Source organism: Eutrigla gurnardus (assembly GCF_963514095.1).
Source record: "Eutrigla gurnardus genome assembly, chromosome: 4".
NCBI lineage: Eukaryota > Metazoa > Chordata > Actinopteri > Perciformes > Triglidae > Eutrigla > Eutrigla gurnardus.
In genome coordinates, this window is record NC_139918.1 from 3,423,790 (window position 1) to 3,447,840 (window position 24,051).

Sequence of the window (24,051 nt, forward strand, 5' to 3'; positions counted from 1 at the left end):
CATGGCGCTGCCCTGGCCATGCCCTTTGACTTATGTAAGACCTTTCGATGATTTTGCATCGTTGAGGCCTGTAGAACAGTCTCAGTGAGTATGGCAGCAATCGGATGAACGCTGTAAGAGGAGTTCGTTAAAATACAATCCCTACAATAGGTAAAATGGGAAAAATGGCCTAAAATGGCTGATTAACTGTAGCGCCCCCGAGTGGTCAATCTTGGATCAGGATATGTTCCAGGGAGAGATGTCAACACATCCTGCAAGTTTCAAGCAGATTGGACATTGTATGCTGAAGTTACAATTACTTCTGTGGCGCCTCCGGGGTTACGAGAAGGCGCTACGTGACCAATTTCAGGGAAAAGAGGGCTGTCCACACCAAATTCACAATCAATGTTCTTTATTAAAGACTGTGGCAGGGATGCTGTCAATGCCGCGGAGTGCGGGGCTGGCTTGAGGGGGCTGAGGCTGAGGCGGCGTCGTTGGGCGAGAGCGGGGTTCGGTACAGGGGGACGGGCAGTCATACGGTCCAGGGCTCGGCGGGAGAGGCGGCGGTCAGGCAGGCGGGGGTCGAAGCAGAGGCGGGTAGTCAGACGGTCCGGGGGTCGATCAGGGCGCGGGGTTCTCTTCCAGAAGCGGGTCATACACAGGGCTTTTAGTTTTCTCTCTCTCTCTCTCTAAATCATCTCCTTACTCTCCACACGAACGTGTTCTCCGCCGTCTCCTTTTATCCCCTCCTGTCATCTTGCGCTGATTTCCTCCCAGCCGTGTTCCTCCACGCCGGTGATTCCGATAGGTAATCGGAACTCCATATATGGCCCGTTGTCCGTTCCCCGCGCGGTGCCCTGGAGGGATAGAGTGCGGTGGCAACAGCGCCGTGGCTGTCATTACGCTCCCCGGTTCCCTCCTCCTTACCTCTGTCCCGCGGGCGCCAAACTTCCTTTACACTGGCAAAACGCAACGCCCTGGCCACGCCCTTTGACTTATGTAAGACCTTTTGATAAATTTTCATCATTGAAGACTTGAGTACATGGTGACCAAGTTTGAGGTGAATCTGATAATGCTGCTAGGAAGAGTGCGCTGAAGTATAAAACTTAACACTTTCTATTGCCAGTAGGTGGCGGTCTGAATATGAGTCAATATTGCAGTGCAGATGTGTTCAGGGTGGTACTCTTGACAAATATGTGAAGTTTTGATCATATAAGACAATGTACATTGAAGTTTAGATTTTTGGCCGTCCTGGCCACGCCCTTGGACTTATGTAAGACCTTTCAAAGATTTTGCATCGTTGAGGCCTCTAGAACAGTCTCAGCGAGTTTGGCATGAATCGGATCAACGGTGTAGGAGGAGTTCGTTTGATGGCACTTGACCAGCTTGGTCTAATGATGACGCACAGCAAATTTGGTGAGAATCTGATCTACGGTTTAGGAGTAATGAGCAAAAACGCATTTTTCACAAAATTCAAAATGGCGGAAAATTTCGGGAGGCAGACTTTAGTAGTTCCAATTGCGATTTTGTAGAGGACACTTGCCTGCACATGTGTACCAAATTTTGTGTCAATCAGAGTTACAGTGTGCGTTGTGTGGCCTAAACAGCGCTAGGTAGTGCTAGGTGGCGCTAGAGAGCAGGTTTTTTTACAAGGCCTCTAAAATGTCGCAATTTTCGCCAGTCTCCATGTGCACAGCAATTTTTTTTAGCTAATTTTAATGCCAAGGCCTCCAAAAAGGCAGCACAAGTTGCAGAAGAAAAATAATCAATGCAGTTTCGATAGGGCTTCACTGCCCGACGTTGTCGGCGCTCGGGCCCTAATAAGTGGTCACACAACGCTGGTTATTAACTCGGTAAGTCAACCCAGGGTTTCCCTTTCCAGCTATGAGCGCGTGCACATGAAATCAGTGGGATTTGCAGCATTTGACCAATTGCAAACAGGGATCAGTCTACGGGCAGCAGAGCGGCATATTTCACGTACGAGGAGCGAACCATAATCTTACAGAAATACGAAGACGTTCAACATATAATACAGGTAAAAAGCAACAGTTTAATCTGACAAATTGAGGAAGGACAGCTGGCAAATCTTGTCGACCGTGTGAATGCGTAAGTCATATTAATAGTATTAATAGTCTAATAGTATAATATGACTGCCCCATAATAAGGGAACTACTGTTGTTGAAAGGTGGTGTAAAACGGACTTGGGAGCAAATACAATAAATCTGAAAACATAATCAAAGTGATCAGTAGGCTGTACGCTGACACGCTTTTCCCTCAACAGAGTGAAACACAAGTAAAACATGGCATGGAGCAGTTAAGTGATGCTTAAAAGGCCGACTCCTCACAGACTTGATGTATTGCAGCAGTGTTCCCTAAGAGTGAGTTGAGTACTTCTGTGTTTTTGGGAAGGATGGGGTGCTTATGCATGAGTGGGATCTCTCAGCTGAGGATGATAGTGGTTGGATTACTACCTACCTACCTACTAGTTCCTTAAAGCAACACTTAAGAAGTTTTCCTCTTCAGTCCCTCTACAGTTTGGAAGCGGAATTGGCCATTCCTGCCGTCATAAATAATTTAGCCCACTGCAGCTTACCGTCGCACGCACGTTATTTGTTTGTATGCAGAACCGGCCCATGAAACGATGAACAATTTCAACGATGTCCAGTGACAAGGTAGAGTAGCTAATGCCTTAGCTAAGATTAGCTAATATGAGCCATAGCGATAGTTACATATATATTAGCACAATAGCTAACGCCTTAACTAACATGAGCCAATAAAATAATCGACAATGTATTGTACACAGATGTACACTGTTGGGAAAAAAATTATTACCGGTATTATTTACAAGTCCAGCAGCAACAAAGCCAAGTCACCATCCGTCTTGCATTTTGTAGCCTCCTTCAGCTCTCGCCAACGAGTGTGAGCCGGTCTGATATTCACTCTCGTTTGAGCTCGTTCTTTGTCATGCTCCCGGTTTCTTTTCTTCGCCTCATCGGACATTATACTCCTCCTTTTCTTTGCAGGCTCTGCCATGACGCCAATTTAAAAACTACCTAGCTGCAAGGTATCTTCCACGCACCTGCCGGGTGTTCTCCCACTGATCTCCACGCAGAGCCTCCACCTACCGGCTTTTGTAACGCTTGCTGTAAAGCAGGTTAAATTTGGCTCATTAGAACTACAAAACCACTACCCGACAAGGAAAGGTTACATAGTGCGGTTACAGCCGATAGAGGGCCGCAGAGCAAATGCGGTTTTGAGGTGATGAACCACTGAAACTATTTTGGAAACATTATTTTAAGGCACTAAAAACTCTTTAGTGTTGCTTTAAGTGTACCATGCACTCTGAGTTTGGCTTATGACAATGTTCTGTCTGGTCACTGGGGTAACTAAAACGTATTTCTGCATATTAAAGTCCGGGTCATTTTCTTCTAAACACGTTAAATGGGTCATAACATGTCTCCTTAACACATACATAAAAAGCCATTCAACCATATACTATGTAATTGTGGAGCTAGGCTTCTGAAACATTTCTATGTCTTGGATTTAATGGGCGGGTCTGAAATCACTTTGGCATTACATATCGCTATTGTACTTAGCATAAGCCCTCCCCTGCTGTATAAATACTTTCGCGATTCCGCAAAAGTATACTTCCGCTCGGATAGTTTCACATACCGTAAATGGAGCGAAGCCTGCAAGCTAGTTCAGGCAGACAACTCGAGCTGCTCCGTCATACTCATGTGACATACCTCATAATCCAATAATATTCTTTGTTCACATCCTCCCTATTTGGCGGTCTATTTAAGCTACGACACTTCCTGTCTCCCCCTTTCGGCTGTCAGTGCCACCGCTGCCACATCAGTATTGCTGTCTGCCTGCTGCTAAACATCACCGCAAATGCAATTGCTAGCTTACCTCTCTCTATCGATCGCTGGCCCTCACCGTTTTCGGATTTGGAGAGTGACTCTAGGTCCTCGGGGGAATAACTGTGTTTTATCACTGATACTCAGGCTCACTCTAGCAATGAGTGCCCAGCGTCAGCGACGTGGCTCCCGCATCACATGCAAACGACGTGCCGGATGACCCGATAACATCACAAGAAACTCCTCATTCAGAAAAACTCCACTCAACTGCCGGCGTTGTGCCATATTCCAAGCAGCGTTCCTCCCAGGCTTGGCAAAGCTCCAGCGAGGAAGCGCTCCGCTTCTCGCACGGATTCTCCCAGAACAGCGGACAATATTAGCTCAAAAACCCAGACGGAATCGTAACCGGGCCCCTCCGCAGTTGCAAACATCCTGGCCTCGCTTTTAAAACAACGCTTTCGTTCCTGCATCTGATATAAACAAACCGAGACGCATCATCCACAACTCTTGGCTCACCTGCTTCCGTGTCCAGCAGGACTCTGGGAGCTGGAAGGGGTTCCAGGTTCCTTCCACCTGCAGCAGCAATTCCTGATCACATTAGGAACCATATCCTAGCAGGTATTATGTTCGCTTATTAGGGCCACGGTGCAATCGCACCGAGCACTGGCCCCTACAGCTATGAAATAGCTGAGGGGACCAGTGCTCGGGGCGAAAACCACTGAAATGTTCCCATTGACTTGAATGGGACGAGCGAAAAAAAAAAAGCAGAAATCGTAGCTTTTCAAACGCCTGCTGCTCAGGCATACTTTCACCTAGAAACTCCATTTGAACTTTAAAACGTAGACACAAGTCTTGTGTCCTGGTGTGTCAATCCACGTTTCAATAGGTCATATAGTTTTTGATCAATCACTGTTCAATGACCATGATCGTTTTGGGAGAAATCATGAGATTATAATGGGTGTGTATTGCGCGGAACCTTCTGGGCTAGAGTGGGTGACATCATCACTTAGAGTGTGAGGGCTTCTCAGATTTTTTTCCTTTCCAAACTCCTCCCGGCCACAATCTTCACTCTACAGACGTGATATTTTCCAATTTTGTAGACAAACTTGTCCTGTCTCTCACAATGTGCTCAAAAACTCTTTGAGATTTATAGAATTTGAACTAGCAACCTCTAAGTGCGGCCAAGTCTGTTTTTCTCCTCATCCGCTCCAATGTAAATCGAGAAGCAGATTTTCAAAGAAACCTGAAAGCAACTCCATTTCTAACTCGCCCTAGCGTCCACATTTCTGACACTAGGAAAAAATAAAAGTCATCAGTGTCTTCATCAGAGTCTCGTGGCGCTAACGGTGCGAAAATCTTGGCGATAGGAGTTTCGATGTGAGCGTGGCAAGCTTTTGTTCGGAGCGACCGCAAAGCCGGAATGGAGCGATAGTGAGAGGCAGAGAGAGGCTTAAAGACAGTTAAACACACGCACCAAGGGCCGTTGCTATGGTGACAGCACTCTAGAGCTCTAATCTTCATAACTGACAGCAGGTGTGCTCTGATTGGTGGACAGGAATGTACTAAAAACTACATTTAGTAGTGGGAAATGTAGTTTTTTTAGTCAAACGTCTTCAGCTCAGCCATACTTTCACCTAGAAACTCCATTTAAACTTTAAAATGGAGACACGAGTGGTGTGCTCTGATTGGTGGACAGGAATGTACTAAAAACTACATTTAGTAGTGGGAAATGTAGTTTTTTTAGTCAAACGTCTTCTGCTCGGGCAGACTTTCACCTAGGCTGTGTCTGAAATCACTCCCTACTCCCTAAATAGGGGAGTTCTATGTAGGGCACTATATAGTGGACTCATCGGCAAAATGAAAAAACGCTTTCGGACACTACTCGCATTTCTTTCGGCGCCGTTGATGACGTAATTCCTGACGCATAATTAATGCGTGTCATATCCCACTGTACGTTCCCGCCAACAAAGGATTCATTCATTCAACTCTTACGAGCATTTTGATCAATTATGGATCCAAGAATAATCCTCACCTTGTTTGTTCTGACTATTGTCAGAGTACTTTTAGCCAGGAGGAGGAGGAGGGCCAGAGAGAGACATGTGCGGCGTCTAGCTCTTGCTAGAGTAGCAAGACGTCGTCAAATTGTAAGTGAATAGATGAAGAAGATGCTAGCTAGGCTAATTGCGTCAGACAACACCCCTACTGGGGCTATATAGACATCGCAAAATCTCGACAGTAAATTATTAAAACAGACATTTGATATATTGTACATAGCTTTAAGTCACATATTACACTGCAGGACAACATGTTATCAGTTTGAACATATTTATTGATTCGTTTATACACTTTATTTACAGTGGGCACAACCATCCAGGTACTGCTCATTGAACTGCCAAGTTCCCATCTTGGCCATGTATTTTGATGACCAGAGCGACCTACGACCTGATTTCCGCCTCTCCAGACCCACCATTGGTCATCTGACGGCCATCCTGCGCTCCCCTATTGACCATGGCTGGGGTCATGATCTGGAGGTGTTGGTATTTTTGTTTTGGCTGGCAAGTGCCACCTCTTACCGCGTCGTCGCACGAGTGTTCGCCATCCCACGGGCCACCGTTTACGACATAGTCCATCGGGTCACTGGGAGAGTGCTGCGCCTCAAAAGCAGGGTCATCTACTTCCCACCACAAGATGAGTTTGAAGCAACTGGTGCTGGCTTCTCCCGTCTGGCTGGTTCTGCAGCTTTTTCCAGAGTCGTGGGCAGCGATGGATGCCATGTGAGGATCAAGCCCCCAAGTGCAGAAGCCCAGTGTTATTTTAACCGCAAATTATTTTATTCAATTCAAATGCAGGCTGTATGTGACCACAAATGTTTATTTTTAGATATTTTTGTAGGGTACCCTGGATCAGTGCATGATTCCAGGGTCCTGAAAAACAGCCCGCTCTACACTCAGCAACTGTACCCACCTGAGGGCTACTGCATTCTGGGGGATGGTGGGTATCCTTGCATGCTGCAGCCCATCCCCCTCATAACGCCATACCGGGAGCCAGTGAGGAGTGCTGTGGCAGCCCGCTTTAATAGGCACCACGCAAAGGCCCGCTCAGTTATTGAACGGGCCTTCGGCATCATGAAGACCAGGTGGCGATCTGCGTTTTTTAAAGCCCTGGAAGTGCGTCCTGAGTTCGCCGTCAAGGTGGTGGCTTGCTGTGCCATTCTGCACAATTTCTGCCTCAGGGATGGGGACACGCTTGAGCCAACAGAGGAGGTGCTGGGGCCCGATGACGGCGAGGGTCAGGGCCAGGCAGATCTGCAGTGTGGGGAACGGCTGCGTGGGCGCATGGCAGCCGCGCTATCGGCACCTACATGCACTCCTAGAGCTCTACAGGAGCATGATTATTGAACACACACACACACACGAACACACACGAACACACACACACACGTTAGGTTTCTTTCATTAGCATTCATCTAGCATTAGTTAAGAATGTTAGTTGTAACTGTTGACACATTTTTATATAAATAGATTAGATAGTATGTCCCTCTCTTTCATTGTAAATAGTTTTTTGTTATTGTAATTGTTGTAATGTAAGTTATGAATTGTTGTTGACACAGTTTCATTTTTCTTAAAACATTTATTAAATCAACCAATCAAATGTCTCTCCTTTTTACAATTTCTCCACAATTTTTTCTAATAAGTTCATTAATCTGTCCTCCCTGGCATCTTCACGCCTGGCCCTCTCTTCTGCCCTCTCCTCTGCCCTCTCCAAAAGTTTCAGGACTGCATCACGCCTCTGCCTCTTTGCTGGACCTGGCCCTGGCTCTGGCTCATCTGACCCTACATCTTCCTGGTTCTCTTGTTCTCGTGGCACTGAATCAGGGGATGCTGGTTGACCAATGGAAGGGTTCTCTCCCCAGGCTGAGGCAATTAGGCACGGAGGCTGAATAGATGGCCTACCACCTATTGCCTCATCCATGAGAGAGAAACACTTCCATGAACCAGCAGTGGGCTCCCCTGATTCAGTGCCACTGCCAGTAGGTGGCTTCCTGAGCTCCTGCACACATTGCAATTTGCACAAAATACTTTCAGTGCACAACTATTAGTTTTCATTTCACAAGCTGAATACAGTAAAGGAAACTTGGCACTTGGCACCATAATATCAGAAGTGGTAGAACCGCCTGCATGCGGTTCTGTCTTAGTAGCTGGTTGAGTTTTCAGACACACGTTATTGTTCTATCCTGTTAAATTAACTAACATTAGTTGGACAGGACTGATAGCATTAGCTGCCTAGCTCCGTCATTACGTTACTGGTTTTAGCCGTCAGCCGCTAGCGTGTGGCCGCATGATAGCTTAACAACCGTTTAAAACTTCATTGTTGAAACGGGAGCTTTACTGACTCGCTAATACCCCATGAACACATGAAGGATGTCGGTCTTTAAGCCGCTTCACCACGTTGGTTGTGCTACTTGACTTTCGCCGCCACTACTTTAGCATCGCTAGCATATCAGATCGTATTCTACTTCCAAACGGCGCTTTGCTTTGTTCATTTCCGACTAAAACTGTCAGCGTTAGCTGTGTTCCGTTAGTATAATGTTGTTAACGTGAACTAGCGTTAGTTTGAAAGATGTTTAACTATAAATTACTTACATTTATACGACACGTTGGGCTGCTCTCTCTCCGCTCCGTTCGCCATTTCCTCTTCAGCGCAATGCATGATGGTAAAATTTACTCAGCGAGTGACCATCGGTTGTACACTACTTTTCATGATGCATTGTGGGAAACTTTGAGTGCACTATATAGGGAATAGTTATGCTCACTACACATTCGGACACCCCTACAAAATGGCGAACTCCCTATATAGTGCACTATATAGGGAGTAGGGAGTGATTTCGGACACAGCCCTAGAAACTCCATTTAAACTTTAAAATGGAGAGACGAGTGGTGTGCTCTGATTGGTGGACAGGAATGTACTAAAAACTACATTTAGTAGTGGGAAATGTAGTTTTTTTAGTCAAACGTCTTCTGCTCGGGCAGACTTTCACCTAGAAACTCCATTTAAACTTTAAAATGGAGACACGAGTGGTGGGCTCTGATTGGTGGACAGGAAGGAGCAGTCAGTGGGAAATGTAGTTTTTTTAGTCAAACGTCTTCAGCTCAGCCATACTTTCACCTAGAAACTCCATTTAAACTTTAAAATGGAGACACGAGTGGTGTGCTCTGATTGGTGGACAGGAATGTACTAAAAACTACATTTAGTAGTGGGAAATGTAGTTTTTTTAGTCAAACGTCTTCTGCTCGGGCAGACTTTCACCTAGAAACTCCATTTAAACTTTAAAATGGAGAGACGAGTGGTGTGCTCTGATTGGTGGACAGGAATGTACTAAAAACTACATTTAGTAGTGGGAAATGTAGTTTTTTTTAGTCAAACGTCTTCTGCTCGGGCAGACTTTCACCTAGAAACTCCATTTAAACTTTAAAATGGAGACACGAGTGGTGGGCTCTGATTGGTGGACAGGAAGGAGCAGTCGGTGGGAAATGTAGTTTTTTTAGTCAAACGTCTTCTGCTCAGTCATACTTTCACCTAGAAACTCCATTTAAACTTTAAAATTTAAACTTTAAAACGGACTACTCTGACAGCTCAGTCAGCAAGCAGTCTCTGTATTTGCCTCTAAAACAACTCCGTCTCGTTTGAAATCTCGAAGAATCTCATCGTAATGTATATACACTCCGGCAGTAGCCCCCGTGGCCCTTTCAAAATTTCCCGGCGGGGGAATTTTCTAGTTCATATAATCGTATTCATAATATAACTTAAACAAATTAAATATGCACGTATATATTTATATGCACATAAGGTTGTCATATGACAGGCCATGATGCTAATCTGTTGAACATTCTGTTGTGTGGTTCGGCTTCGCCTGATAAAACTTTTTTTTGGTTGCTACTGTAAGAAACCTTGGCGTTATCTTTGATCAGGACCTTTCCTTTGACTCGCATATTAAACAAACTACAAGGACAGCCTACTTTCACCTGCGTAACATTACTAAAATTAGGCCAATGCTGTCTCAAAAAGATGCAGAAAAACTCGTCCATGCATTTGTTACCTCAAGGCTGGACTATTGTAAATCTTTATTTTCAGGCTGCTCTTAATCTCTTAAATCTGTCCAGCTGGTCCAGAATGCGGCAGCTCGTGTTCTGACTAAACCCAGAAGAAGGGATCACATTTCTCCTGTATTAGCTTCTCTGCACTGGCTCCCAGTAAAATCCAGAATAGAATTTAAAATCCTTCTCCTCACTTACAAGGCTCTTAATGGTCAGGCACCATCATATCTTAAAGAGCTCATTAAACCCTACTGTCCTCCTAGAGCACTACGCTCTCAGAATAAAGGGTTACTTGTAGTTCCTAAAGTCTCCAAAATTAGAACAGGGGCCAGAGCTTTCAGCCATCAAGCTCCTCTTCTGTGGAACCGTCTTCCGGTTCTGGTCCGTGAGGCAGACACTGTTCCCACATTTAAGAGTAGGCTTAAAACCTCTCTCTTTGACACTGCTTATAGCTAGGGCTGGCTCAGGTTTGCCCTGAGCCAGCTCTTGGTTAAGCTGCTATAGGCCTAGACTGCTGGGGGATTATAGTGGCACACTGAGCCTCTCTCTCTCTCTTTCGCGCTCTCTCTGTATATGTTCCCCCGGAGTCCCTGTATTTTTTTCATTAAAGTAATTGACTAAAATCGGCATCTCTACTGTCACTAACTGGACTCCTCCCAGGATTACTCCTGGGAGTCTGGCTATGCTTTCTGGTCCAGCAGAGTCCACTGAGGTCCTGACTGATGCAGACTGCTAACTGGTCTGACGCTGGAAACACCATATTGTAGCTCCACCTGCCCGCTGTGTGACTGCTCAACTACTCCTGCTTTCTGGTCTACGGCGACGTGGTTGGGATGGATCCATCTCGGTGTGGCTGTGCCTGCTGCCATGGACTACTACTGTTGATAATATTGCTTCTGTTAATAGTACAACTACTGTTAATACTACACCTACTATAATACTACCAACACCAATGCAGTTGGAACCCAAGGGTCTGGGCTGCATGAGATTTCTGCTTAAAAGCTTATTAAGGCAGTTTTTTCTCGCCACTGTCGCTGTAATGCTTGCCCCTGGGTGATGTTGGGACTTTCAAATTGTATTGACTCTGAAAATCTTGAGCGTATTTTAGTCCTGCTCAATGTGTAAAGTGTCCTGAGATGACTTCTGTTGTGATATGACACTATAAATAGCATTGAATTGAATTGAAAGAGACTCATAGAGAGGGACAGAGCCAGTGAGAGATAATGATCAATATAGAGAGACAGACAAAGACAGGAACTGAGAAGCAAGAAGTAAAGTGGTGGTTGTTTCTCAAAGTCAAGGAGGATTCTTGCTCTGAATTTCAGGGTTGCTACATCATACTTCAGTCTATCAAGGTCTGAGTTCTTAGTCCAGAGTGTTTTCAAGGATGCAAGTGTATATCCGCTGCACCCCTAAAACACCCACAATCCAACGTGCATGGTGCATTTCCTGCCACCTGATTAGGAAACACAGCACAACAGTCAAAATCTGTTTCTGAACAAATTTGAGATCAGAAATCTAGAGGGCCAAATTTTGGATTTTTCATATGACTTTTGTAGCTTAGCAATGAAGCTGAAAAGGCAGACATTATCACATCAAAGTCCACCAAACTAGAGAAAGTAATTGTGCTGTCCAGTTTGGATGAAGTTAAATTTAATTTGAGTCTGGTAGGTTTGAGGAAATCACAGCTGCTTTTTGTCATCTAAGATGATGACAGTAATTTGAAACAAACCAAACAATGTAAAGAGGTATGAAGACAGTTTGAATAAGTTTGATTTGAAGTGTGTATTACAATAGATCCGTCCAATCAAGGATGGATCCTTGAATTTGAGAAACACCCTGTGAAATGAGTCCAGCTGGTCTTTATACTCTGTTAGCTGCCTGCTTTTACAAAGGCATGTTGCTTGATAGATGATGGGAATTATTGGGAGGGTGGCTGAATAAAGGAGAAACACTGTGAACCATTTTAAAATAAAGGTGACCAGTATGTTGACATGAGTGCAAAAACAAAACATGAACAGAAACAAATTCCTACAAACAAAAATAACTCCCGAGTACAACCTGTCATCACTCCCAATTTGTCAAACACTAATCAGTGCATTATACTATCCGTCCATCCTTTATCCTCTGCTTATCCAGGGCCATGTCCTGTAGGAAAGCTAAGGAGGGCATTCCAGATGTCCCTCTACCCAGCAACACTTTCCAGCTCTTCCTGTGGCACTCTTAGGCGTTCCCAGGTGAGATGGGCTATATAATCCTTCTAACATTCTCTGGTTCTACCCCGAGACTGCTTCCCAGTTGGTCATGCCTGGAACACCTCTAAAAGGAGACATTCTGATCAGACACTTGAACCACTTCAACTGGCTCCTCTCATTGTGAAGGAGCTCCTTCTGGATATCTGCGCTCCTCACCCTAAGGCTGAGCCCTGCCACCCTACAGAGGAAGCGCATTCCAGCGGGTTGTATCTCCGACCTCATTGTTTCAGTCATTACCCAAAGCTCATGACCATAGGTGAGGGTTGGAACATAGATGGACTTGTAAGTCTGCTCTCTCTTCACCACAACTTTCCGTTACAACACCTGCAAAGCTGCTGCCACCGCACCAAACCACCTGTCCATCTCACAATCAATTTTACCCTTACATGTGAACAAAACCAAAAACATACTTGAACTCCTTGGGGCAGTGACTCTCTGTCACAGCCACGCTCTCACAGTATCCCCTTGAGTAAACTTTCACAGGAAGGCTGAACAGTGTGATACCCTGATAAATCGAGGAGACTCTCTGGTCCCCCCTTTTTGAAAATAGGAACCACCACCCTGGCCTGCCATTCCACAGGCACTGTCCCCAAACTCAACGCAACCATGTTGTGTTAATCAAAACATCCCAACAATGTCCAAAGCTCTCAGCATCTCAGGGCGCCTTGCCACCAAAGAGTTTTTTTTGATGACCTCTGCCAGGGATATGGGTGAGCATTTGAAGACAGGGGAAGCCCTGTCTTCAAACTGTACCTCCTCTGTAGAGGACGTTTTGGTCAGATTCAGGAGTTTCTCAAAGTATTCTCTCCACCACTCAACAATATCTCCAGTCCGGGTCTGCAGTTCCCCTCCACAATTTTAAAGGACTTCCTTGAGGCCAACCAAAAGCAACCAATCCATAGCCTCTCCATTCTCCTCCCACACCCTGGTTTTTGCTGCAGCAATTGATTTTTGGTGTACCAAATACACCTAGGAACCTCACTATGCTTGACCATGGCAATTGGTATGGCTAATCCATGACTAGCACAGAAGTCCAGCAACAAAGCACCATTTGGGTTCAGATCAGGTTCACATTCCCTTCCAATCACCCCTCTTCAGGGTACTTCATCCTTGCTCACATGAGCACATGCACAGATACGCAATGTGGACATGACGTAGGCTTTAATCAATAGGCCGTCCCACTCATTAACGCTCAGCGTTCTACTTTTTACTGAAAACCCTGTTGATGCATGTATAGGACACAGTGGGATTCTGGGTCGGGCTTGGTGCCTCAGACTCATGGTGTGAGCGCTACCGGAGCGTAACGGACTGGTACTTTTTTAATATAAATGCTGCTGTGTCTCCGTCCAAAATCTGCTCCGAGATCGCGATCGCTTGCGCTTACATGCGCTGATGCAGGCCGAGTGTTTACTACAAATATGTACAGACGGGACGTGTCAGTAGAGTTTCGGTCATGTTTGCTGTTTTGTTCTCTATTGTGATGACTTGAGACGGCGCTCCTTGAAAACAACATCAAGCCATGTGTGTGTCGTATTACGATGTGATGACGTATGTACAACAGGCAATCAGGCCTAGCAGAGTGAGTGCAAGCCGGCTTGGGATGGGGGGGCAATTGTGCCAAGGCACGGTATGGATCGATTTTTGAGGCAACCCTCTCATTCTCCGGGGAAAACAACATCTTGGCACTCGGCTGGGAGCTGTTGAGTATTTTTTTTTTTGGCTTCTTTGCCTTACTTCATGGAGAGGACAGCATGAGAGTAAAAGGAAGAGAGATGATACGCGGCAAAGGACTGCTGGTCGGACTCGCACCCGGAGCTGCTGGAGTGAGAATTTATCCTCGTATGGGGCCCCAGCTCTACCAAGTGAGCTATCAGGCACCCCTGGTCACAAAGGGAGAACTAATACCATTAATATTAACTGTAATATGTTTCAGTGAGTCTGGTACAGTGCATGCTGACTATCTTGGATTCTCACTAGAACACTGAACTGAGCCATTATTAATTTAAGTAGTTATTTATATAATTTATATTAGTTTAAGTCTCACCAACGTCAGACATCTCAGGCACAGTTGCTGAGAAGGGTCCATCAGGGAATGTTGGAGCATTGTCGTTGACATCCTGAACCTTGATGATGAACTCTGACTCAGCCTCCAGGGAGCGGTTCGTCCGCCAGTCGATGGCCTTTGCATGTAGGACATACTGGGACTTCCTCTCACGGTCCAGGCTCTTTGCTGCATGGATGTCACCCGTCGTCTCATCAATGAGGAAGATGGAGCCGGCCCCCTCGCCAGACAGGATGTAGCTCACAGAACCATCCCCCTTGTCGGAGTTGGAGTGGAGCTGGAGGTGTAAGAGTTATAAATTGAGTGATGCAGGGGGCAGTATTTCTGTGATACAGAGTAATAGCCAAGTGTCAGAATGAGTGGTCAGTTAATGGTGAGGAGCAAGCAATAGGAGGCACAGCTACCCAATCAGAGAAGAAGTTAAAGTTACTGTCACAGTAAATGGAAAAAGGAGATTGTAACAGAACACGTTTCACAAGATGTAGTCTTTCACCAAGCAAATAAAACATGAGACATAACAGTAGAGAGTGAGATGACCTGATAAATAGTATTCAAGCATCATTGTACAACACAGTCAAACAGCAGTTCAGGACTTTAATTTAACATTTTAATCAACTGTACATGGACACAAATTTAAAAGATTTTCCGTGTTGCTCACGAGGACTTTCAGACAAATCTATTTCAGTTGGAAGTGTGTTTTGTGCCTGCACCATATTGTTTTCCTTCTTTCCACATTATCGTACAAAAAGAACGTTGGGCAAAAAATGGGCAGTATTTGTCCATGTACACAAATTACTATATTTTAATATATGGCCAATATAATTTTGTCATTATTCAATGATCTGCTGTGAGATTGGGTTGCACCAGCAACACAACCACTACCAACAGCATAAACTTTGAGTCTGATCTTAAATGATCCTGCATGATATCAGAGGCAGGCTGTCAGGCGGATTGCTTTTCGTCTTATCACAATAAGTGTAACATAGTGGACGTGCGCGACCTATAATGCAGCATCTGGGACACATATCCATACAGTGTTCTTGACAAATAAACAGAACAAAGATCTACAAACAACATCGCTGCCATCTCCAATAACACAACATCCTCAGTGAAAACACAAACTTAAACATAGCGTTAAATATAAAAAAGCAATTAATTGTAATTAAGGAGATTTTTCAAAATAAATCAATCATTAAAAAAAAAACACATTTTCAGATAAACATATGTACCTTTATACATCTACACACATAACATATGTATAACAACACAGGAATAACCATATCCATATGCACCTACATGTATGGGGAGAACGGGGATGGTAGAAACACTTTTTACTCTAGTGTGAATTGCTCATCATCAAAACATCTTTCAATAGTCATTCCTACATTAAATTGAAGCTTAAGGTGTTGGCTTGAAATGTGTATCCCTCTCATTTTCCAACGTAATGTAATGTAACAAAGAAGTAATTAACTATCAAAGACACCCTTACACATTGTGACAACCAACCCCATAATGGGGATGGTTGTCACAGACTATGGGGATGTTTGTCACAATGTTATCTTAATGGGAAAAATCTTAAAAAGAAGGCAAGAAGGCAGAACTAAATTTGAAAGTTAAATTACATCATAACTTAGTGCATCTTAACACAAAATGAGCAAGGAACATGAACAGGAAGGACAGCTTTAGGCCAGCCTATATAACAACATAAAGAACCAAACAAATAGGCCTAAAAATAAGAGCCCACTCAACTAAGCTACACATATTCACTATCTGAGTTACAGTGATGGCGAATGTAGGGCCTGCTCACTCCAATTAAGCAGGGTTTGTGTGCCCACTGGTTGCACATTCAACACTTCTCCCATACCTCCCCTGAACGGCTGTTGGAGAACGTTTCCATAAAAACGAAACAAAAACTATCCCCTTCATCTGATGAAGATTCCTCGTATCTCTTTCTTTTCTGTTTCGTCTTCTCCTGCTGGGCTGGATTCCACTGGGGTGTAGTAGGCTTGGTAGCTGGTCTAGGCTGGGATGCACTGGGTCATTTTGATTTTGTTGCCCTTTTTCTTTGCTTGCTGGCTGCCTTTCCCTACTCTATTCTCTCCTTCTCTTGGATGTCAGTGAGGATACAGCTTGACTTCACATGTGACAACCAACCCCAAAAAGAATGTTACAACCAACCCCAACTGGTTAATTTTACTAGCATCAAGGCTAACAACCATCCAACAACTAGTTAGAGAGCTAACAACAATCTAAACTATAGCTTTTCTGTCACACTTTTTAAGGGTAAATAGCGTTTTGTTATAAACCCAATGGGCCCTAGTTTCGTGGCGCAGCGCAGGGCGGCGCAGGGTGGCGGAGCCGGCGCAACGCAAGTTTCGACCAGCTCAGCCTTGCACATGGTCAGTTTGGCAGTTTGGTGGATCGCCTGCGCCAAGATGGGTGTGGCAGCGCAGCAGGGGGAGGCGTCACAGATTCAGCTTGGCGCAGAGGAAGTTTTGTGGCAAAAAGCCTCGCCGAGACTGTGCCGAAAGCCCGCCAGCTCCAACCTGGTCTACGGAGTGGCAGTTTGGCTCACTGGCGCGCAGTGCGCACACGTCACCTAGACCTCACAGGCAGGTTTCCACAGTTCCAGGCACATTTAAATGCAATAAATAATCACAACAAACACTATTTAATCCAACTAATTGAATCAACATGTGAATTTATATCTATATAGATTGTCCCGTCACATCTGACGTCAGATCAAAGGCGGATGGCACGCGTAACGGAAACTCAGCCTCTCGGACCAAAACATCTCCCTCTCTCTCTCCTGTTTTTTATAATATGGGCATTGTTATTATTATGATACGCACGCACAGCGCGTGATGAGCGTGGTGGGAGCAGCGGCGCTGCTGCTGTCATCGGGTTGTCAAATGACGGAACTTGCACTGAACCTCCCCTAACGCATTAAAGGAGAGGAGAGGAGCTCATTTGATTGGTGAAGATCTGAATCGGCTGTATTAATCCCAGTCCACGCCTCGTCTCCTCCTCGTCTCCCACTCACGCCTTCTTCTCCTCCCTCTTTCCCACTTGCGCCGGTGGGCGAGACGGGAGGTGTGCCTGCGCGAGCCTGCGCGGTGCACGAAACTTGCAAAGTCCAGGCGGACACACCCCGTCGGCGCGGCGCAGGTGCGCTGAAAGCTGACTGCGCCTGGTCTACGAAACTAGGGCCCTAAGAGTGTTGATATATTAGCAAACAACTATTATCTATGTAAATATAGTGATGTATGGTTGACTTAAGCAGAAAGAGAAGTCACTCTCCCTCTGTGTGTGTTGTTGACTGCATCGTCATGAAATCAGAAGTACATTTGCTGTAGTTTGTACTGTTAGCAACGTTAGCAGCGTTAGCTCCAAGCTGCTGGCTCAGGTATTGCCATGTTGAGAGCTGTTGAGAGGCAATAGGAAAGTTCTCAATCTGGTTTTATGCATCTTTAAATGTTCATCAGGTCAGTCACACCTCTCTGCCAATAGTCAAATGATTGGCTCCAGAATCACTCAGCACTCAACAAGACCTCCAAGAATGTGTTATGTGATTGTTGAATACTATTTGTTCTGGCCATGTGGAACATGGTGAATGTCCAAACAATATGGAGTCCTCCGTACACCCTGCTTTTCAAAACATTGTAAGTGGTAACAAATAGCTAAAGGCAAATCTTGACAAATGAACCAGAAACAGACAACAAGCTGCAGGGAGAGACAGAAGAGGAAATGCACTGCCAGTATGATCTCCAGCAAAGACAAAGGAAATCTCACTGGCACAAAATAAAACATTTAAAACAAAAACAGGAGACAAAGAACCCAGGGGAGGAGGATAGAAATACAGCAACGAGGCTGTGTGTTACTGAGCAGCTGAAGAAGGAGCCGCGACTGACATTTTGAGGCTAAAGTCTTTCCCCTGTGCACGACTCTCCAGCTACAATAACAAAGGCAGTGAGGGATAAATATGAATCAAAAAGTGTGTGGGTGGGCAGGAAACAGTGGTTATTAATTTTAACCAGGTTATTTCCCTTCCGGTGGGATTTAAGGACATGCTACACTAAGCTCCATCACTAGCTGCGAGAGCAGAGACACAATGAAGTGCTTTCACTCTGATTTGATATACTTTATATGAAGTCAGTGCATCTTTCTGTTTAGTCTTTTCTGTGTTGCATGGGTTTTGACCTGTCTTTGTCCTTGAGCAGCGTGGTCCTCAGAAGTGGACTACTGAAATATTTAGACTGTTGTCAATGGAAATCTGCCTCTATTATTCTTTTCAGTTAAATAAACATACATCACAAAGGGAATCACCAGCCCTCTACCCCCACCCTCAGGGATAAAGAAATGGGAAAAACAAAAAAACAAACAAAACAAAAACATGAATCAGCCTCTATTATTGAACTGTGTTGTATAGTAATGGTAGCCTCCCGTCACTCCTACCCGCGCAAGTGGGAAAGAGGGAGGAGAAGAAGGCGTGAGTGGGAGACGAGGAGGAGACAAGGCGTGGACTGGGATTAACACAGCCGATTCAGATCTTCACCAATCAAATGAGCTCCTCTCCTCACCTTTAATGCGCCGAGGCGAGGTTCAGTGCAAGTTTCGTCACTTGACAACCCAATGACAGAAGCAGCGCCGCCACTCCCACCACGCGCTGTGCGTGCGTATAGTCATAATAATTATAATGCCGATATTATATCACTATAGAAATTGTAGTCACATTTTAGGCATGTCTATCACAAAACAGGGTCAGGGCGCACAGCAGTAGACATAATAGTGGAGAACCCGGTGCCTGCACGAGCCGGCCGGGCCATTCATCATCATCATCATCATCATCATCATCACCGTCTTCATCATCTGCGCTCCACAGCTGCACCGGATTCCCCGTCCAACACCAGAACGGCGGGACACCGGGACCTCGCGTGCCGCTCAGACCAGCTGCAGCCCCAACTCCGGTTCCAGCTCGCGGCAAAGTTGTGCGTTTCTCCACGGACACAACAGGCTGCCGAGGTGCGAGACCAGGCACGAGCTGCTGTATTTTTTTTTTTTACGATTTTTTCAGGCATAGACGCATTTTATTAGCAGTGGATAGATATGAAAAACAGGAGAGAGAGAGGGAGATGTTTTGGTCCGAGAGGTCCAAGTTTCAGCTGTGTTAATTCAATCAGGCTGAGTTTCCGTTACGCGTGCCATCCGCCTTTGATCTGACGTCAGATGTGACGGGACAATCTATATAGATATACATTCACGTGTTGATTTTGTTTGTTGTGATTATTTATTGCATTAAAATGTGCCTGGAACTGTGGAAACTTGCCTGTGAGGTCTCGGTGACGTGTGTGCACTGCGCGCCGGTGAGCCGAACTGCCACTCCACCAGCTGTAATTCGCCTTGAATGAATGGACTTTATTTGCACCTTACGCGAAGAGTAGACTAGGTTGGAGCTGGCGGGATTTCGGGCAGTCTCAGCGAGGCTTTTTGCCACGAAACTTCCGCTGCGCCAAGCTGAATCTGTGACGCCTCCCCCTGCTGCACCGCCACACCCATCTTGGCGCAGGCAATCCACCAAACTGACCGTGCGCAAGGCTGCGCTGGTCGAAACTTGCTGCGCCAAGAAACTAGGGCCCACAAAGGCTGACTGAGGTGTGACGTTTTGGGTGGAACCCAAACTATCGGACAAAGCCCACTGGAGCTCAGGGGGGTTTTGGTGACACTGCCCCCAATTCGAGTCATATTTTATAACTTTGGGGATTACTCAGGTTTGTTTCTTTTTCTCCTACTTTAAGAATGTATGCTAAGCTAACTGACTCCAACTCTGTTCCTAAAGGTTGAGTAGGTGATTCTATTAAGAAACACTTTCTGTCATATTACTTGAAATCCCTGTGAATTATTGATAGCGATGAATACATTAAATGCTCTGACATAAAAAAAATATTGTATCTGTGGCCATGGCACGACTGTCCAATCAAGAATCGAACCAGAGAAAATAATCTGTGAGTCCTGAAGATCTCGAGCACTCCTTTGGCATTCTGGGGGTGGGGCTTTGAACAGAGGTCTGAACGAAGGGGCGGGGCTTTGAACCAAGGTCTGAATGAAGGGGGCAGGGCTTTGAACAGAGGTCTGAACGATGGGGACAGACTTTTCCAGTTCAACGATGCGTTCAAAGTCAACGTCTCTGTGGTTTCTCTAAATGACCTACTCTACCTTTAATTCATAAATCAATGCTTTCCCAGAGTGTCAAACTTCAATCTTCTTTTTTTTTATCAGTTTTATAATCTAACGCTCAATATCTTGTCAACAGTTCCACCTAGCAGTTCCTCAGTGGTCTATTATTGTACATCCATCCATTGTCTACCGCTTATTCTGTATTAACCTATCCCCATTCTGCATGTCTTTTAACCCTAAATCCACGCTTACACAGGAACATGCAAACTCCACACAGAAGGAACCCGAACCCAACCCGGGAATTGAATTGAAATTGAATCTTTGGACAGTGGGAGGAAGCCGGAGAACCCGGAGAGAACCCACGCTTACATGGGGAGAACATGCAAACTCCACACAGAAGGAACCTGGGAATCAAACCTGGGACCCTCTCGCTGTGAGGCGACAGTGCTACCCACTACACCACCGTGCAGCCACTGTTATTGTACAATGAACAACATATTGAATATAAGATCTATTAACTTGGATGTAGCTAGCAGTTATTACCTTATTCAAATGTAGATTGGGGGTCGATGTAGATTTTTTTTCTGCACAGCAGCCCTCTAGATACATTGACGTCAATTAAAAATGTAATTAAATTTTTTTTTGAATTAGTAAGGATAGTATCACCATTTGTATTCACTTAAATGCAAACTGTACAGCAGGCAGGAGGCTTACATATTTCAGAATCATAATAGACGCAACAACCCTACTTTATTGAAAATGTAAATAACGCTGCATTTTTAGGGTCCTATTTCAAACTAGAGTTGATGTGAATGTGCCATGGGCTTCAGTTATAAAAAAATAAATTACAAAAAATATTGATTTTTTCACCTCTGGCATCTGTGCACACAGTTTTATTTGTTTCTCTGCTTATTTTTCTCTCAGATTAGCCAGCTAATAGCTTATAGGCTACTGCTAGCATTAAAAATTCCCTTTCATTTTCATATTATTGTTTGCCACAGATCAGAGCTAAGCAGTTCAGTTAGCAGCCCAGGTGGCCTGACCCCCATAAGACTGAGAGGATGGAGGGAATTCGGATGAAAATGTTTTGTAAAATATTATATCATATCTATGGGGTTGTATTTTTAGCCACATTGCCTCTATTTGATAGATGAGAGACACAGAGTGGAAAGTGGGGTGAGAGAGGGGATGCAGCAAAGGGCCACAGGTCGGATTGAAACCTGGGTCGCTGCTGGCAGATTCCCCTCACTCAGTCAGCGAATCAATACAAACACGCTTGCTTTCTTCTCTTGGAGCCGACATGAAAATATATTGGGTTAAGTTAATGTATTTCGTGAGTCAGTCTGGTGAAGGTTAGTGAGATGCCGACAAAGACGGAGTCTGTGATTGGACAACAGAATGCTCACGACTCACCCTGCCAGGTTCGTCAGTTTTACAGGCTTAACAAGTCTATTTTTTCCAACTGTATGGATGCAACAGGAGGCTGAGTGCAAAGCGCAAATAGCGGTCTCTGGCTCTGAGCATCCGGTTAAGAGAAAGGTTAGCTGTGGACACTCACCAACTCACTAATGGATGCATACATGCAAACGTTGCAGTATTCTAATGTGTCTGACCAGTAACAAGAACAAGGAGCTGAAGCTGCAGGATTGAAGGACTGTTAATTATTGCTTTATTGCTTGTTAAACAGATGCTTTCTGTTATTGAACTAACTCTCCCATTTACTGCTGGAACATGGAAATGTCCCAACGTGGTACAAATAAATGATTTTATCTTAAATTCTGCCAGGATTGGCATACACATCATTGCAACATGGGTCCATGCATCATCATGCGGCTTCATGAGGTGATGTTGGTGGCTGAATGGCACAACAATGGGCATCAGGATCTTGTAATGTATCTCTGTCCATTCAAAATGCCATCAATAAAATGTCCTGTGTTCTGAAACATGGACCTGCCCAGACCAAAATGCTACCGGCACCCTGGACCCTCAATCCTCTATCCACAACGCTGATTAGCAACCCCTCACCCACATGACGCCATACATGCCGTTTGCCATCTACCCGGTGAAAACCGGGAGTCCTCCTTGAAGACAACACTTTATAATTTTATTACCTTCATCTGCTTCCTCAGTTTTTATTTTTTTATTCTACTGTCAGTTTTGTATCAGTTTGGGTATGATAGCTCGCTCTTTGCTCATTTCCCCGGTCTGCCTCAATTCACCAACCCTGACAGTTGAACCGTGGCTAAGCTTTTTGTGTCCACTGTTTTGATATAGTTAAATTCATTTACTTCCTGATTTATGTGACTTCTGTTTGCCCAATTTGGAATGTAAGTTAAGGGAGCAACATGACATTCAAATTATTAAGATATCATCAACAAATATAATCTATTTACAGTTGTGGTGTGCTTAAGCAGAGAGAGAAGACACTCTCCCTCTGTCTGTATTGTTCTCATGCTTTTCCTTGTTTCATTCACATAACTGTGGGTTTTTTAATACTTTTATTTTATAGTATATCATATTCTATATTATATTATATATTCTTATTCTATATTTAATAAGGTTTCTGGTTTCTCCTCTTAGTCTGGTCTGGACTAATGTGAGCGACTATCGTAGACCTCTGGGGGACCACAGACTGTCTCTGGTTTCTCCACATAGTCTGGTCTGGTCTCTGGACTAATGGGAGCTACTATCTAGACCTCTGGGGGACCACAGACAACATTAGTTTCCTCCATTTAGGATTCATAAGACGATCTCTATCCTGAGAGGCTTTAGAGATACATGATGAGAATTTCTCACTCAAGTTGAAATATTTCAAGTCCTTTGAAGCTATGTCGATTTGCATCCATCTGCTCCCTTGCATTGACTTTCTATGCATCCTGTAGCCTGAAAAGGCCGCTATGAGACCGTGTTGTGAAAACAGCAATCGCTCTGTCAGCACATTTCCAGTCTGTACTGTTATCGCTGAGCTGACCAGGAGACAATTGAAATGCTCCGAATCTGCTTTTTAAAGCAAAATTAGACATTAGTTCATATTGTGAACAGCTTAGATCCATTTGAAAGGTCAGCATTTATCAGTGTGCTTAAATGTGCTGCTGCATTTGTCTGCCTCTGGGGGAAAAGATTTAGTCAGACAATCACAAAGACACTGAAGCCTTTGTCTTATTGGCTATTGTTGCCTATGCAACATGTTGGCCTTACCTCAGGCACTGCAGAGGCAATACCGAAATCAAGGCAACTGAAAAAAGAGTGTTATTGGTGTTATCAAGGGGGAACTGCCTGGGATATGTTATTCATTGGCTGATCTCTCTGGTTGCCAAAGAAATCCAAGCAGCAGGTTTCACAATACTTTGACAATAAATCTCTTCAGGGTGGCAAACGGCTCAATCATGTGTGAGGAAAAGTGTCTAATTTGATTGACGGAACATGGAGGGTGATAGAGGGAATGACAAGATGGGATAGGGATCGATTTCTCTTCATATGTTTTGCTTCATCACTGATACGCCGGTATTGGAGTGAGAGCGAGAGGGATAGAAGGCTGAAATAGACAGGATACTTCAGGGTGGTATGAGTGTCAGCATTCAGCAAAAATCTGTCTCACATTTACTAACCCGAAGGAATCTTTAGAC

General features: G+C 44.7%; 1 protein-coding gene across 1 annotated transcript in view; it reads right to left on the minus strand.

The window, feature by feature from the left end:
• The window catches only part of LOC311012482 (cadherin-18-like), a gene marked incomplete at its 5' end in the record, with an annotated part of 195,881 nt that overhangs the window by 156,337 nt on the left and 15,493 nt on the right, over nucleotides 1-24,051 (minus strand). Inside the window, one exon of the mRNA XM_084007943.1 lies at nucleotides 14,234-14,528. Within this exon, the coding sequence (XP_083864069.1) occupies nucleotides 14,234-14,528 (295 nt within the window). The remainder of the gene's footprint in view (nucleotides 1-14,233; nucleotides 14,529-24,051) is intronic.